This window comes from Odocoileus virginianus, chromosome 3 (genome assembly GCF_023699985.2).
Source record: "Odocoileus virginianus isolate 20LAN1187 ecotype Illinois chromosome 3, Ovbor_1.2, whole genome shotgun sequence".
Lineage (NCBI taxonomy): Eukaryota > Metazoa > Chordata > Mammalia > Artiodactyla > Cervidae > Odocoileus > Odocoileus virginianus.
This window is the reverse complement of record NC_069676.1, coordinates 5,399,748-5,417,588: the sequence shown is the minus strand read 5'-3', so window position 1 is coordinate 5,417,588 and position 17,841 is coordinate 5,399,748. Positions and strand designations below refer to the sequence as shown.

Below are 17,841 nucleotides of genomic sequence, written 5' to 3'. Positions count from 1 at the left end.
CCCTCCCCCACAGGCGTGATGGAGTTCACAGTAACTGGTCAGTTCAGCAGCAGAGATGACACAAGAAGTTGTGGGGACAGAATCAGGAATGACCAGCTCAAGTTTCAGGGCATGGGGGATTCCAGTAGGTTTCCTCGGAAGAGGTGGCTGGCCACAGGCCAAGCCTTGAAGTATGGAGCCGGAAGAGGGAACCACATAAGTACATCCCTGTGTGGCTCTTCAATGAACATCTTCTGTGATAGACACTTTCATACCCAGTTCTCTTACTCTGCCAGGCATCAGCAGGGAGACTGTGGTTCCCGTTTACTAGATAGAGTGAGGCTATAAACTGAGGCTCAGGAAGGTGATGACTTCAAAGATGGCTCCCTGTGCTTTCCAGAAGCGTGAAGGATCATTAGAAAGCTCAGTTTGCTAAAGACCAAATTATTGGAACAGTGTCTCGACTGCAACACCATTGACATCTGGGGCCAGGTCATCCGTTGCTGTGGGGGCCACCCTGGGCCTTATAGGATGTGGAGCAGCAGCCCTAGCCTTCACACACAAGATGCCAGTAGTACATACCCACCTCAAGTCGTGACAACCAGAAGTGTCTCCAGACATGGTTTGTGTGTCCCCCTAGGGACAGGAAGTCTCTAGTAAAAGCTGGTTCCTGCCACCAGGCCTACCATCACCTCAGTGACTCTTTGGTGTTTGTTGGACTCCCAGCAAATTGCTGCCAAGAGCAGGCATGGGGAAAAGAGGCCAGCAACTGAATTCTGCCGTCCACTCAGTTCTTAATCTGGAGTCCTGATAAAAAGGAGACACCACTGGGAATGGACCAAGGGGGAGTTAGGGAACGTGCCCTGAGAATGTTGCATGGAGGAGGAAGAGGAGGTGAGCCGGAGCACTCCTCATTCGCTGGCACAGCAAATGCCATTGTCTTTCTCTTCTTTGTCTTCCCACTGACCTGGATTTCTGCAGGCACCGTCCTTGTCTCAGAACAAATGGTTGCTTTTCTTCCGAGATTAGAGGTATTCGATTCTCTTCTCAAAGAGCTCCTTTGGAGGCAGTCCCATATCACTGTGGCTCTCGAAGCCACATTATCTTCTCCCGTTTGCCCTCCTGGCTCCAGACACAGGTCCATCCTCAGGCACAGGCTGTCTAACTTTTGCTCTCTGTGCATCCTCCTCTGCTTGCTCCCCGACCTTGACACTGCTGCTTTAACTCCAGGAGCAGAAAGGGCACATTCTGGGGCCATCCGACCCCTTCTGAAGGCCGCCCTCCCCCCAGCCCCCATCCACCGGCCCTTTGTGCAGCCAGCATCCCCAATCAACTGTGCCAGGCAGCCCCTGCTCGGCCTCCCCGCCGAGCAAGACAGGCCCTTCTCTCTGCCCTCGTCCCGGAGATGGAGGAACAGAACAAAGGGCTCTGTCTGAGCGCGGCCGGGGCCCCCAGCAAGCCAGCCCGCTGCCGGCTGCAGCTCAGAGACCCCCACTTCACCTCGTTGCCTGTTTCATTTTGGCCCCCAAAGGGCTCCAGAGATTAGGCACGTCTCAAAAACGCAGCCGATGAGTTTGGGTTCTACTCATTTCCTCGTCGAGACTCTGAGCCTGAGTCCTGATGATAAATAAAGTAGTGATTCAAGGGTTCAGCCTGTGGCTTAGTCGGAGCAATGAATAAGCTGCCCTGGTCTGACTCATTCGTTTACATCCCAGCTCTGCCCTGTTTCTTGAGGTTGTGTGTGTAAGAGGGAAGCCAGCTCCGAGTGTTTCATGACTGTCACTGCCGGCTGTGTGGGTTTCCTGGGGCCACAGTAGCAAAGTACTACAGCTGGGTAGCTTAAGCAACAGAAGCATATTGTCTTGTGGATCTGGGGGCCAGAAATCCAGATCAAGGTGTGAGCAAGGTTGGGTCCTTCCAGGGGCCTTGAGCAAAGGATGCACGCGGGCCTCTCTCCTCAGCTTGTCAATCGCCGTCTTTTCTCTGAGTCTTCACCGCATCTGTGCGAGTCCATGTCCAGTTGCCCCTTCGGATCAGTGCCCATCCTAGTGACCTCATTTTAACTGAATCACCTCTTTAAAAGCCCTATCTCCAAGTACAGACACATTCTGAGGTCCTTGGAACAGTAAGACTTGGATACAATGAATTGTGGGGGGCAGATGCATGCTCGGTGGTGTCTGACTTTTTGTGACCACATGGAGTGCAGCCATCCAGGCTCCTCTGTCCATGGGATTTTCCCAGCAAGAGGACTGGAGTGGGTTGCCATTTCCTCTTCCACGGATCTTCCCAACCCAGGATTTGAACCCAAGTCTCCTGCATTACAGGCAGGTTCTTTACCTCTGAGCCACCAGGGAAACCCTATGGGGGCCAGCAGAGGGTTGGCGGGGGACACAGTTCAGGACACTGGGTAGGAGATGTTTCATTTTTTGTGAAATTAATTTAATAAGGGAAATTTCATTTAATGAGGGAATTTTTGATAATCATCCAGATAGAGAAAAGTTCATTCAGTTTTGTCTCATTCACTGAAATAAACATTGTAGGGGAGATGGGCAGGTTGGCCACGTCACCTTTGGAAGTGCCCTCTTAGGGAATTTTCCAGCTCTTGCACATGTCCTTATACTTGGGAGTGACTACAGAGAGGCAAGAACATGACTCAAGGGGAGCAGAGCTTGTGGGACTTTATTAGGGATGTGTTTAGAGCCAGACCTGGGAGACAGTGTGTGCCCACCCAGGGGCTAGCCAAGGTTTATAACTGAGGTATATGGGGGTCCCTGTCCTCAGTTTTGCTAGAATCAAGAGGGGGAGTCCAGAATCAACTCCATTCATGGAACAAAGTGACTTTGGGGCCAGCTGCTTCCACAGGTGATGAGACAAAAGAAGTTTCTGGAAGACTTGAAAGTCATTCCACAAGAAATGTCGCCAAGCCTGGACCAGATTTGGCGATCTCAGGTGTGCCGAGCAAGCATCAAGAGTAGAGAGCCCTGGTCTCTCTGCCCAAGCACAGGTGTCTGGCCAGCAGTCATGCCCACTGAAGTCAGATTCCCAGCCTGGTGAGGGCTGTGAAGTGCCTGGCACTGGGCAGACTTGGAACCTGGGCCTGGCCTGAAGTGGCTGATGAAGAGGAAGACGTGGAGCTCTGGTGTGGTCATCTCCTCCAAGGCCACTGCTGCTGCTGCTCCTCGCAAATGGGGTGAACACAGCATCAGCATCAGGACCATGAGGGCTTTGCCAGGCTCTTCCCACTCATCTCTCAGAGCGTCTCCATCCCATTCAAGGGTAGACAGAACCTGGGGAGCCGAGCGGAGAAGACTTGGAGATTGTTGCATCTCAGATCCCATGGGTGCACCCAGGGGCTTTCATTTCCTGGCGAGTGTGCCAGGGTCCAAGGCCACTGCTTGGGAAGATGGCCAGAGTCCTTGGCTGTCATGTGGAAATGCTGTTTATCAGAATGGTGACACACAAGACTTCCCTGGTCGCCCAGTGGTGACAGTCCCCCACTTCTAATGCAAGGGGCACGAGTTCAGTCCCTGATTGGGAAACCATTTTCTGGCATGCCACATGATGCATACAAAAACAGGTAGCACACGATGTTAAGAGCATAGTAGCCTGCCCCATAGACCCTCAGGGAGCTGGTCCCTTTCGTCCTGGTGGTCCCCAGGGAGTCTGCCCCCTGGTTTAGCAGGAAGAGGAGAGGATGAAGATGGGGAGGCTAAGGAAAACGTATCTGAAAGTGGAAAGAGTGACTTGAACAGGGACAGGTGACTCTAGGCGCCAGCAGCTCGGGCAGTTACCCCACCAGGCCGGCTCTTTCTCGCTCCCTCCTTCTCTGTCTGGCATGGTCAGGTGAACATGGACTTGGAATCACATGAGCATCTTTCATGCCTTTGAGGCCCTGGAGAGACCCTAAAGTGTGCAAACTTTTGTTTTCTGATTTATTCAAAGCATCTTTTCTCAGCCTTGGCATTGGTGCTGACCGGGGCTGGTCGTAGTCTGTGGTGGGACCTTCTTGCCCATCATGGTGTTCAGCAGTGTCCCCAGCCTCCACCCACCAATTGTGAGTAGCACCCCCTCCCAGTTGTGACAACCAGAGAACTATCTCCATACATGTCAGGTGTCCCCTCGGAGGAGAGTCACGCCCCCCACTCCCCACCATGGCGGAGCTAGCGCTGCAACCCCCAGAGCCCTACCCTGAGGGTCTGCAAAAGTGAAAAAAAAGTGTTAGTTGCCCAGTTGTGTCCAACTCTGTGACCGCATGGACTGTAGCCCACCAGGCTCCTCTCTCTATGGGATTCTCCAGGCAAGAATACTGGAGTGGGTTGCCATGCCCTCCTCCAGGAGCTCTGCCTGACCCAGGATTCGAACCTGGGATTCCTGCATTGCAGGCGGATTCCTTACCATCTGAGCCACCAGGGACGCCGGGTCTGAACTGCCTGTAAAAACCAAGCGGGGTTCCCTGGTTCTCTGGGGGCTGCTCGGCCTGGTCTCAGGCAGCGCCTTTGTGTGTTGGCACTGCAGCTCTGCCCGTATTAGGTTCTCAAGGTGGCTTTCCATTTGGGCGCAATGACAGATGCACTGTGTGATTGGAGGGTAGGGGTCGCAAAGGGCCCCCCTCTGCCTGCCCAGACCCGCTTCCCAGAAGACTTTCTGAGTCTTTGCCAGCCCACTGGTCTATAGGGAAGGACCCAGATGCCAGCCCCCGACAGGGCCTTGCAGGTCTGCCTTGCCCTTGTAATCAGAACCCACCTGACCCATGGACCTAACCCAGGCCACCCTCAGTCCCCCTGACCTGTCACACTTGCAGGGACTGCCCAGTACCCCTCCCCCCTCCCCCCGGTCTGCCTGCCACTCTAGGTCTGGCTGATCCTTTCCTGATGTGTCACTGTGTCTTCGTCCTTTCTGCCTCCAACCCCCCAGGGCTCCCTATCAGCCTTGCAGGAAAATCTAGACTCCTTCCCACATTCACAAGGCCCTGTGGGATTTGACCTTCCTGACCCCGGCCCCTCCCCCTCCAGCCTCGGCCCTGCCAGCCACACTGGTCCCCTTGTTCGGAGGCCAGCCCGGGCTGCCCCTGCCCTTGGAGCTCACCGCCCTCGCCTCGGCTGCCATCGCCACGCTCAGCCCATCCATCCCCTCGCACTGCGCAGGCCTAGGCAGCTGTCTCCTCTGCGCATTCCCCTGCGCCGCCCCCCGGCTGGTCCAAAGTGACCACCCGGTTCTGGTCAGTTTCCATCCCTGTGGCAGCACCGCTGACATCCAGGACCAGATCACTCTCTGCTGTGAGGGACGTCCCGCGGGTTGCAGGATGTTGAGCAGCGTCCCAGGTCTCCACCCACCAGATGCCAGAAGTCTCTCCCCTCCCCCCAGTGGTGACAACCAAAAATGTCTCCAGCCTTTGCCAAGTGTCCCGTGGGGTGGGGCAGGATCACCCCCTCACCCGCCCCACGGCTGAGAGCTGCTGCTTGCACACACTGCGCTTTTTCTTTCCGGAAGCACCATTACTGTTGGAAAATCCTCTTCACTAGTGGGTTGGTCTGTCAGGTTGCCTGAAGGCCAGACCTCATCGCCACATTCTCACTCCCTATTTTACCAGCTGCCTGGCCCAGCCCGGCGGGATGGGCAGCAGAGAGACACTTGTTGACTGGATGGATTTTGAAAGAAGACATCCTCTTTGGGGATGTAGCAGCAGGCTCCGAGAAGGATCGGCCTCGGGGAGAGATGCATGGACCAGTTTGCCCCAGTATGGGCCTGGGAGAAAGAGCTTTCTCTAGGACTCAGACTGGTTGGGCCAGTCTGGAAGGCCAAGGGACGAGTTAAGAGAGAAAGGGACAGTCACGAGAGGGTGTTTGAGAGGGGCTTCTCTGGGGGTTTTAAATTAAGCAGCAGAGAGGTGGTGGCCCTTCCTGATCACGGCCTCTCTTGGGGAACTCAGCACCTTGTGCGCACAACACCCTGGACCCATGTCCTGGGGCTTCTGTAAAGTGGCACCACAAGCTTGCATGGCTTAAATGATAGAAATTGATTCCCTTGAAGTTCTGGAGGCCAGAAGTCCAGAACTGGAGCATCAGCAGGTCCATGACTGTCTGCAGAGACCCTGGGGCGGGGCGGGGTGGGAGGGGTAGGGGGGTGGAGGACCCTTCCTTGCCCCTTCCAGCTTCTGGGGGCTCCATGGCCTGTGGCCACATTCCTCCACCCCTAACTTAAGCCCTAATCTGTCTTACAACGCTCAGCCGCCAAGAGTGAGAAACCTGCTTCTTTTGTAGCTGTTTCTCGGCAGGTCCATCTTATCAATAACTTCATGTCATCGTTTCCTTAAAAAAAAAAATCCCAGCAGGCTCAAGGAAACACGCCTGGAGAAGTGGAAACTCGCTGCCTCCAAAACAGCATCCTAACTGATGCTGCTGTAACCCTGGCCTCCTCCTTTTAGCTTGAGGATGATTTCATCCAGTAAACATGTGGCTTCAAATTATGGCCTTATATAAACGAAGCAGCTAAGCTACATTTTCTAGAGGCCCCCATCCGCCTCATTTTCCAGTCAATTCCGAATCTTTCGCCAAGCCGATCGGCAGAATCTGGGCTTTTTCATGCACGAGGCCTCGGCCGGACTAGAGAGAGCCGCTCTTTCACATTTATCACTGGCCCCCAGGGCTGGACTTTGGGTCGCCTCTTCCTCTTCCCGGCACCTCCTTTCTCTGAGAAAGGCCCTGAACTGAGGCTCACATCTCCTCAGACAACGGAAGGGACGCTGGTACGGTGTTTGCCAAAGCCTTTTCATTTTTCACCATTCAGATGTTTCAGCGGGAATTCTTGTTATTGTGCCCCGAAGACTGGCTGTTAGTTAAGAGGGAGTGAATTCCCAGTGTTCTGCAGCCACCACCTGTGTCGAGTTCCAGAACATTATCATCACCCCTAAAGTAAACCTGATGCCCATCAGCGGTCAGTCCCGATCCCCTCTTGCCCAGCCTCCTGCAACCACTCATCTGCTTTCTGTCTCTATGGATTTGCCTGTTCTGGACATTTCATCATCAATGGGATCATACTTGGTATCTGGCTTCTTTCACTCGGCATGATGTTCTGGAGGTTTGTCCACCTTGTAGTTTGCCTTAGAGTGTCATTCCTTTTTTATGGCTGCATAATATTCCACTGGGTGATTGGACTACATTTTGTTTATCCACTTATCCTTTTTTTTTTTTAATTTAATTCAAGTTTTATATTTTCGGCTTTACCGGATCTTCATTGCTGCCCACGGGCTTTCTCTAGTTGCAGCGAGCAAGAGCTACTGTTTGCTGCAGTGCAAGGGCTTCTCCTTGCGGTGGCTTCTCTTGTTGCAGGGCACAGCCTCTAGGCACGTGAGCTTCAGTAATTGTGGGCCACAGGCTCAGTAATTGTGGCTTGCAGACGCTAGAGTGCAGGCTCAGTAATTTTGACGCATGGCCTTAGTTGCTACACTGCATGTGGGATCTTCCCGAACCAGGGCTCGAACCCATGTCCCCTGCATAGTAGGAGGTTTCTCAACCACTGGGCCACCAGGGGAGTCCCTCCACTCGTCCTTCGATAGGCATTTCAAGTCCACCTTTGGCTTTTTCATCCAGGAATGTTAGAGTCTGCAGTGTGACTTCAATTTAGTGATGAGCACATAATTGTCCGCCATGTTCCAGGTAGATAGATCCTCTCAGTTCAGGGATGGGTTTTCCTTCCTGTTCACACTGCGTGCGCTTCCATGAGCTCTGATCAGAAGGCAGAACAGGCTTTTAACTTGGGGGCCTTGGGAGCGGTGGTTTGAATCAAAGACAGACATAGGTTTTGGGGACCTGCCATGCCCGACACACAGCCACAGTGTACAGTTGCTGCTTTGCTGAGCTATCCCTCCTGGGGACCTGGGGCTTCCTGGGGTGCAGGTTTCACATGCACTTGGGACAAGACCTTAAGCTACCGTGTGACTGGCTTCCAGGTCTCAGGTTGTGTTTAGACTCTGTGCGGAAGGCATGCTTAGAAGCCAGAGAACTCAGCTGAGTGCCTCAATGAGCTGATGTCCACTGCTTAAGGGCATCTGCCGAAGCTGTGGTCAGCACAGCACAGCACCACGCAGCTGTCAACAGCCCGGGGGCAGACCCACGCGTGTGTAATGTAACTTCACTTATCTTCTTTAACAAAGAAGCGCCCTGGTCCGGGGAGTGACAGATTCTTTAAGAAAAAGCAGGAAAACACTTGTTTCATTCTTTGAAGCTCGTCTGGATCCTCCTTTCATCTCCCACACCGTACTGGCTTGATTGGTGTCCCCCTAAATTCATGTCCCACCCAGAACCTTGGAATGTGACTTTGATTAAAAATCAGGTCTTAGGACTCCCCTGGTGGCCCGTTGGTTAAGAATCCGCCTTCCAATGCAGAGAACGCACGTTCGATCCCTGGTTGGGTAAGTGAAATCCCACATGCTGCGGAGCAGCTGAGCCCAAGTGCCTCAAATACTGAGCCACTCCATGCTCTGGAGCTCAAGCCACGACTAGGGAGAAGCCCACACACTGCAACGAAAGATCTCGTGTGCCACAGTGAAGATCCTGCATGCCGCAACTGAGACCCGATGCAGCCAAAAGTGAATAGACAAATAAATATAAAGAAAGTAATAATAATGTGGTCTTGGCGGATGTAATTAAAGATCTCACGGTGGCTGCATCCTGAATCCAGTATCTGACGTCTTCATAAGAAGAGGGGAGGACTCTAGAGACAGAGAAGGCCTCCGAAGAAATCGGAGTGATGCACCTACCAGCCAAGGAGGGGCGAGGGTCGCCAGAAGCCAGGAGAGACTCAGGATGGTTTCTCCCTCAAGATCTCCAGAAGGAGCCAGCGCTGCCCACACCTTGATTTTTAGGCTCATTCAGAAACGCAAGACAATACATCTTTCTTGGTTTAAGCCACCTGGTTTACAGTCCTTGGTTAGAGTAGCCCTAGGAAATTGTCACAGCCTCCAGTATAACTTCCAGATGAATAATGACTTAAATGTGGCAAGTAAGTCCAGGGAGGGAGAGGAAGACAGCATGTGGTTCCACGTTCATCAAACCTGGGAGAAGAGTAGGCTGCCGACATCATGGAAGAAATGACCCACAGATGTGTCTGCTCAGAAAATGAGGTATCTTGATCAAAAAACAGCATACACAGAAGTAAATTGGTATGTGCTTCCCTGGTGGGTCAGCAGTAAAGAATCCGCCTGCCAGTGCAGAAGACACGGGTTCGATCCCTGGTCCAGGAAGATCCCACCTGCCGTGGAGCAGCTAAGCCCGTGCACCACAGCTATCAACCCTGCAGTCTAGAGCCCAGAAGCCGCAACTACTGAGCCCACTTGCCCTGGAGCCCTGCTCCACAACCAGAGAAACCACCGCAGTGAGAAGCCCGCACACCGCAACTAGAGAGCAAAGAGCCTGCACAGCAGTGAAGACCCAGCACAGCTGAAACATAAATGGTTTTTTTTTTTAAGTAAATTGGTATGAATTAAGTTCAGACATTGCGAAGACGTCATACTCCTGCTATACAAAGGCTTCTCCAGAACAGTAAGCTGGGTAGGCAAGGTTCAGTGGGGGAAAATGGGCGACCGACCTTAAACAGCTTCCAGAAACAGAAAAGTCGTTACTGAAGAATACACTTAGTTCTCCAAAAACCCAGCCTGACAGAGGATTAAATGTGACAAAACACTCTTTTGTGCCCACAGATAGCCACAGGTTGAGAAAAATATTAATCCTCGATGCCAATGAGGCTGCTCCGGGCCGACCTATCTCTTGGGGCGGCGGGCCTCTCCGGAAGTCACTTAGGAAGAGGGAGTCAGGGGCCTTCAAAGTGAGGCTGTAAAGAGGATCAGATCAGCCAGGTGTTCAGGGTAAAACGGTACCACCTAGAGAATTGGGGGTGCTGGATCTACAAGGGCACACTGCATTGGGAGCAGAGCTTCCTAGAGTCTGCCGGAGGGGTCTGAGGGACGTGCCAGCCCGAGAATGCGGACAGGGGACACGGATGGCACTGGAAGGAGGCAGCGGGGTGGAGCCTGCCTCTGTCTGAGGGGAGGGGAGGGCGGGATGCCAGCCCCTGGCAGTGGCCTGGTCAGTGCTTCTCGGGCTTGTAGCCCAGGCTGTGGGAACTAGACTTCCCACTGTGGGCTGGGGGCTTCGGGCAGCCTTTCCATGACTGCTGGGGCCCTGCAAGGTCTGCCCTGTGAGCCTGGGCCTGGCTGAATGAGATGCAGCCAGAGCATGTCCAGGAACTGCTTCCTGGCAGCCGCCAACCTACCAAAGAGGGGCTCTGCTGCATGGGGGTTGACGGCCAGGAGCGGAGGGAGGCCCCACGGAGCTCTGAGCTGGGACACTCATGTAGACCAGCACTGCAAGGGGCTCCCCTGCAGTGGCCTGGGGGACGGAGGCAGGGGCCCTCAGGGGTCCTTCCAACCTCCTGGTGAAAAGAGAAGCTGTCCTGGGGACGGCAGACAGGATGTGGTCAGTGGGAGGAGCAGGGAGCAAACACCCTCCCGTGTTTGGGGCAAGAGGTGGGGTGGGTGGTCCTGGGCAGGAGCCTAGCCACTGAAGGGGCAGTATAGCAGTGGATGGGCCCCAGGGGTCGGTCCAGGTGCCACCTGGTCCCTGGGGCTGCCGAGCAAGTGGGCAGGACCAGGAAAGGCGTGAGTGGCAGGAGCTTGGTAGCATCTTTGGGGAGGGCAGCTGTGGTTTCAACTCTTGCGGGGGATGGCAGATGGAGGTGTGGAGGGGGGGACAGTAGGGGTTGCGGTGGGGGGTGATGGCCGACGGAGGAGGGGGACGGAGCAGGAAGGGCTGGCTTCAAGTGCATGGAAGTGAGGAGGGAGCTCGGAACTGGACCCTGGCTAGAGAAGAATTGACTAGTGTCTCTGGTTTTTCAGGCAAACGAGTTATTTCATTGGGAGGGGGGAAGGGAGCCCCTCTGCGAGGAGAGTGTGGGCTCAGGTGAGGCTGGTTGGGTGCTGGGAGGGCCCCACAGGCAGGTGCAGGGGGAATTTTCTCAGGATGCAGATGTGATGGGGCCTGGAGGGGCAGCTGCTTCGGGGTGGATCAGGCGGGCCCTGCGGGGACTCCTGCAAGGGGCCCCAGCTGGCGGCTGCCCTGCCCCACCCCTTGTCTTTGGCCCGCCTCTTCCCCCCCACAGCTCCAGCGGTCAGCAGGCGCCTTGAGCAAGCCTTATCTACTTCCTCCTGGCCTGGGGGTGGGGTGCGCATCAGCTGGGCCTGTGACTGTCCCCAGGACCTCCAGTCTCTGAGCTTGGGATCTCCTGCGCCTCTCAGCAAAGGGGCCCAGAGCAATAAAAGTCCCCCATGGGGCTCCAGTGGCGCCTGATGATCAGGCAGCCCTGGCGGATGTGGGCCACACTGCCCTCAGACTATCCCAGCATCATCCAGACCCTTGTCAGCCCAGGTGACAGAAGCCCTGGGAGGAGTGAGATGACGTGACTGGGCCCCGGTGGCTGCTGGGAGGAGAGAACAGGTGCACCCACGTGGCCTTTCTGTCACTGGCAGCCAAGCTGCTTGGGCCTGAGACCATCCAGAGCCCTCCCCGCCCTCGCCCCATCCTCCTCCATCCCCTGGAAGTGTGATGCACGTGAGTCACATTTCCTCAAGTGTGCGTCGCAGGGGCAGGCTCTGCCTGAAGCCCTGGGTCACGAGTCCACACTCAGGTGAGTGTGGGTGTGTTCGGATGAAGCTGCTCGTACGCCTGTGTCTCTGCTTGTGTGTGCGCAGGTGTGCGCATGGTTGTGTGAAAGCGTATTGATGCCTGTGTGTCTGCGTCTGCACAGAGAGGCTCACATGCATGCTCGTTTTGTGTTCACAACCACACACATGCATTCACATGACCGTGATTAAGGTGCAGATCTACAATTTGCATTCTTACCTGTCTCATCTGGCTCAGAAGTGCACAGATACCCACCTTCCACAGCCTTGTGCTGCCCAGGAACATCCCGAGATCAACTCTCATTATTTCTGGGGGACCTCTGAACATAGACAAGCTCATAGATTCCGAGCCGTTTTCCTTGCGGTGGCATCCGAGGAGCTTGGTGACAGGGCTCAAGAATTGGGCATTTTGGAAAGAAAGCAAGAAGTTCCAAAAAGTTGCATTCCTAGGGAACTGAGTCCTTTCGTAATTTCACATACTTTTTTTAAAAACAGTGCTTTTTTCCCTAACTTTTTATTTTATGCTGGCGTTTGGCCGATTAACAAGCAATGTTACCATAGTTTCACGTGAACAGCGGAGGGGCTCAGCCATACATAAATAGCTTTTTGTAATATTTATTTTGTATTTAATTATTCGGCTGGGCTAGGTCTTAGTCGCCATGTGGGATCTAGTTCCTCAACCAGGGATCAAACCCAGGCCCCTGCATTGGGGTGGGGGGGCTGGCACGGGGTAGAGAGCTTGGAGTCCTAGCTGCCAGACCACCACGATGTCCCTAAACACCTTATTGGCTATACAGTTATACCCTGTACACTGCAAATGGCACTAATTTGAAGTGTGTAATTGGATGAGTTGTGACACACGCAAGCACCCAGGAACCCACAACTACCGCCAAGATAAAGAGCACATCCATTGCCCGAAAGGTCTCGCCAGCTCCTTTGTCCTCCCACCCTGTCACCCTCCCTCAAGCAGCCAACAGTCAGCAGTCTGTAGATTAGTTTGCATTTTCTAAAATTTCTGTACAGTTGACCCTTGAACAATGTGGGGTTTAAGGATGCAGACCTCCATACACACACGCAGTCAATATTCATGTATCACTTTACAGTTACACACAGCACTCCACCCTGGGATTCAGCCAACCACAGGTCGTGTCGTACTAAAGTCCATAATGTACGTGCGCTTCCCAGGGGGCTCAGTGGTAAAGAATCTACCTGCCAATGCAGGAGACGCAGGTTCCATCCCTGAGTCAGGAAGATCCCCTGGAGGAGGGCATGGTAGCCCACTCCAGTGGTCTTGCCTGGGAAATCCCATGGACAGAGGAGCCTGGCGGGCAACAGTCCATGGGTTCGCAAAGAGTCGGACACGACTGAGTGACTAAACATGCAAAGTACATACATAGTGAAAAAAATCTGCATATAAGTGGACCCACGGAGTTCAAACCCATGTTGTTCAAGGGTCAGGAGTATGCAATCATGTATATACACTGCTTTGAAATTTTTATTGAGGTGAAATTCACATCACATTAAATTAACATACAACATTCATATAACAAAGTGAACAATTCATTGATATTTAGCATGTTCATAATGTTGTGCAGCTGTCACCTCTGTGTAGCTCCAGAACTTTTCCATCACCCCGAAAGGAAACTGTGCATCCATCAGCAGTTTCTCCCCTTTCCCCCACCTTGCTCCCCAGCCCCTGGCAACCACTAGTCTGTGGTTTTGCCCATTTCTATGGATTTACCCATTCTGGATATTTCCTAATAGATGGATCGTATAACACGTAGCCTTTGGTGTCTGGCTTTTTTCATCCAGCGTGATGTTTTCAGGGTTCATCCACATTGTAGCAAGCACCATTCCACTCTTTCATCAGCTGATGGAAATTTGGTTTTTTTCCACCTTTTGGCTAATAGGGTTGTTGTGAACGCATGTGTACAAGTATCTGTTTGGATACCTGTCTTTAAGTTCTTGGGATTCATACCTAGGAGTGGAATTTTGGGGTCTGTGTATATTCTTTTTCATCTTCGGTCTTTCACTCAGCACTCAGATTCCAAGATTGTTCTGTATGGTTCTGTGCTGTTGTGCGGGTCAGAGGTTGGTCCATTCTCACAGTTGAGTTGTGTCCCATCGTGTGGCCGGTTTATTCATCCATTCACCGGTTTGTCTGCATTCGGGTTGTCTCTAGTCTGGGGCTTTTAGAAACAATGTCAGTAAGACCATTTATGCACAGTTGTGTATGAACATCTGCTTTGTGTCTCTGGAGTAGCTCCTAGGAGTGGTTCCATCTCTAGGAGTGGGCCACCTGCTAGGCATACATTAACTTTTAAGGAAACTGCCGAAGTGTTTCTATCGTTTCATCATTTTTCTGCAGGATACAGTGGCATTTTGAGGAAAGATGCTTAGCAATGTGCACATCCATTTATCTGCTAATTCTGCATGAGTTAACTGACCCCAAGGAAATTCTCAGAGTTCTACACAATGTTGTGTGTCCAGGAACTCAGAAATCATGTTTCAGAGCATATTTCATGACATGGAGACATGCTCATTTGTACCAACAAATTCCATTAAGAGCAATTCAGGCTTTATTAAAACGTGTAACATCTGTTGAATATTAAGCTGGAAGGAAATATACCAAAGTTCCTTTATAATTTGGGGAAAAGTTTGGGAAATTAAATGTTCCCGTCTACTCCAACCTTCCTGCTTGTTGCCACTACCTACCTACCTATTTGTGGCCGCTTCATTATGTCTAGTTTGTTCAGCCTCACCTGTCACCTGCCCTCCCAGCAACACTGTGGGACTCAGTTTCCCAGAGTCCAGATCATCACAGCCTCTGGTGGCCCCTCATGTCCGCAGGGCTGAGTCATGCAGAGGTCAGCCTACTGTTTCTACAAAGGACTGGGGGAAAAGTATGTTCAACTTTCCAGGCCTTAAGGTTACTAGTGTCTGTCATAGTTATGCTGTTATAACAAAGGCAGATGTAGACAGTATGTACATGAAAGGGCAGAGCTTCATTCCAGTGAAACTTTTTTTTTTCTTTTTTACAAAAATAGACAGTGGGCCTACCACACTCCTCCCTCCTTTGCCTTTCTGCTGAACGAATCCCTCTTCATCCTTTAGAGCCCCTCTTAGATGGTACCACTTCCCTAAAGCCTTCTCTGGTTCTCAGGGACAGTAGTTTCTCACGCTCATGGTTGCTAACCTCTCACGTTTGTTTGCATATCAGCATCTCCCACTGGGCTTTGAGCCAAGGTCTGGTTCATCTTTGTATCTGCAGCCACACTCGGATGGCACACAGTGAGCCCCACGTGACCCATGCTGCGTTTCTGCCTCTCACTCCAAGATACAAAAGTGAGCTGTTGCCAACATTGACTGTCTTTTCTCTTCTCTCAAAATGTCTTCAGGAGCAGATGTTTTTTTCTAAACAGGCTTCTTCTGCTGGGGTCATTCTTTAAAATACGTATCTGACCACGCCAGGTGTTAGTTGAAGCGCACCTTTCGTTGTGGCGCGTGGGTTCCAGAGCCTGTGGGCTTGGCTGCATGTGGGACCTTCATTCCTGGACCAGGGATCGAACCCGCATCCCCTTCCTTGCGAGGTGGATTCTTAACCACTGGACGACTGAGGAAGTCATTTTAGGTTTCCAGAAAAGTTGCAGAGACCAAACGGGGAGTCCCCTGAACCCCTCACCCACGCTGCCTGAGTGTGAACACCTCACACCACCGGGGCACGTCTGTACGACTAGGAAACCAACAGCAGCACACTGCTGTCCGCCAACCATCTGACGGCGTCCAGACGTCGCCGGCTCTTCCGCTCCTGTCTTCCCTCCAGCCATGACCCTGTGCAGACAGCCCCAGCACACGCAGTCATCACAACTCCCCAGTTTCCTCTGGCGGGGGCGGCTCCTCAGTCTTTCGCAGCCTTGGGGAGAATTGACCGGAGCTCCTGTAGGAGGCCTCCGATCTGGGTCTGCCTGATGTTCTCGTCTTGATGGGAATGGAGTTGAGTTGTGGGTTCTAGAAGTGAATGTCCACTGGAGAGTTGTCCGGAGAAAGTTTTGCGGGGGGCACTCCTTTCGTCCTCCTCAGTGGGGTTTCGAGGTCCCCGAGTTTGCAGGCAAGGTCAGTCTTGCTCATCCCACCCTTCCTCTCTCTGCCCCTCTTGTGTTTGGGGGACATAACCAAGGCATGTGGGGCCGAGTCTTCATCTGCTTTGGAACTTGCCAGGGGAGGTTTTGTCAGAGAGGAGAGGCCAGGAAGGACTGAGCTGAGAGATGGCTGTGGCCACTGGACTTGAGGGTTGAGGGGCTGGTGGGGAGGGATGCGGCCTGGGAACTGGACAGACTCCAGGGGAAGGGTTTGATCTTGGGGGGGCGGGGCCTGGTGATGTTGCTTGGCGGGAGCCATGAACCTGAAGTCAGGGCCACATTTAAGGACAGACGAGACTCCTTGGCCTTCCTGGCTTTTCAGGAGAGCCCATGGATCCAGGCCATGGGCCTGAGGCCGTCTGTCCAGAGGTGGATGTCAGTGCTCCTCCGCCTTCCACCCCCTTTGACCGTGCCACCCCCTCCCTTCCAGCTCCAGGACGTGCGCCCCGAGCCCGGGAGGCATGCTGAGGCCAGGCTGCCGGCAGGATGAGTGTGAACGAGGCGGGCAGCGCCGGCCGCCGGGGGCAGGCGGCCTACCACCTGCACATCTACCCGCAGCTGGCCTCCAGCGAGAGCCAGGCCCCGCAGCTGGCCTCCTGCCGCGTGCCAGCCACCAAGGACAGCACCACGTCCGACGTCATCCAGGACGCCGTCGCCCGCCTGCAGCTGGACGGCAGCAAGCGCTACGTGCTGGTGGAGGTCAAGGAGACAGGTGGGGAGGAGTGGGTGCTGGATGCCAGCGACTCGCCCGTGCACCGCGTGCTGCTGTGGCCGCGGCGGGCCCACGACGAGCACCCTCGGGAAGACGGCTACTACTTCCTGCTGCAGGAGCGCGACCCCGACGGGACCATCAAGTACTTGCACATGCAGCTGGCATCCCAGGCCACGGCCACTCGGCGCCTGGTGGAGCGCGGCCTCCTGCCTCGGCCACAGGCAGACTTTGACGACCTGTGCAACCTCCCCGAGCTGACGGAGGAGAACCTCCTGAAGAACCTCAGGCACCGCTTCCTGCAGCAAAAGATCTACACGTACGCCGGCAGCATCCTCGTAGCCGTCAACCCCTTCAAGTTCCTCCCCATCTACAACCCGAAGTACGTGAAGATGTATGAGAACCAGCAGCTGGGCAAGCTGGAGCCTCACGTGTTCGCGCTGGCCGACGTGGCCTACTACGCCATGCTCCGGAAGCACGTCAACCAGTGCATCGTCATCTCGGGCGAGAGCGGCTCGGGCAAGACGCAGAGCACCAATTTCCTGATCCACTGCCTCACCGCCCTGAGCCAGAAGGGCTACGCCAGCGGTGTCGAGAGGACCATCCTCGGCGCTGGCCCCGTGCTGGAGGTGAGTGGGGGCCGGTCGGTGGGAGGGGGCCTTCACATGCATACTCCATGATCATTCAGGTACCGGGGCGGCAGCGGCCATGGAGACGGCAGTACAGTCACGATTCCTCAGAAATAGGAGATTCAGCATGCCCTGGGCAGGGCCACACGGGGAGGCACCAGGGTCCATCGGAAGCAGGGAAAGCCAGGGGAGGGTGTAGGCAGGAGTCTGTGTCATGGTTTTCATGGAAAATCTCCAGTGAGTCAGGGCAAGCAGGCTTGGGATTCGCTGATGTGATTAATTTCAGAGTTTGGGGGCATAAGGACTGGCCTGGTTGAATGGTCTCCCCTGGGGTGATTCAGGGCCTGGGGAGAGCAGCCTCGAGGGTGAAAACATAATAACAGAGGTAGCAGGGGGTGGGGGGGGAACAGTGTGGGCTCTGAAATGGTTGGTTTGTGTTTGGAAGGCATGCTCCTAGAAGGGTCCTTTCTTCTCTCTAGGAATCCCCCTGGGGTCAGCCAGGCCCCAGGTGTCAAAGCCTCAGATATAGAAAATAACAAGTCCTGATCGATGCCTCAGTGTCCTCTTAATGTACTCCTGATGTCTGGAGGGGTGGCACTCCACATGGTGGGTCCCAGAAGGAAAAGGGTGGCGGGTCCAAACTGAATGGTTTGTGGCAGGGTGTTTCTGGTGGGGGTGGGGCTGTGGGGTAGAAAGAAGCCAGCGAGGTGA

At 53.9% G+C, this 17,841-nt stretch overlaps 1 protein-coding gene across 12 annotated transcripts in view; it reads left to right on the top strand.

Annotated features, from left to right (window-relative positions):
* Positions 1-17,841, top strand: part of MYO9B (myosin IXB) — a 109,899-nt gene that overhangs the window by 2,607 nt on the left and 89,451 nt on the right. For 11 of the 12 annotated variants that reach the window (XM_070462258.1, XM_070462224.1, XM_070462261.1 and 8 more), the window contains exon 2: positions 16,223-17,130. In XM_070462258.1, coding sequence (XP_070318359.1) covers positions 16,279-17,130 — 852 coding nt within the window. In that variant the 5' untranslated portion in view covers positions 16,223-16,278. Of the gene's footprint in view, positions 1-16,222; positions 17,131-17,841 lie in introns of those variants that run through there. The other variant, XM_070462264.1, reaches the window with a different exon arrangement.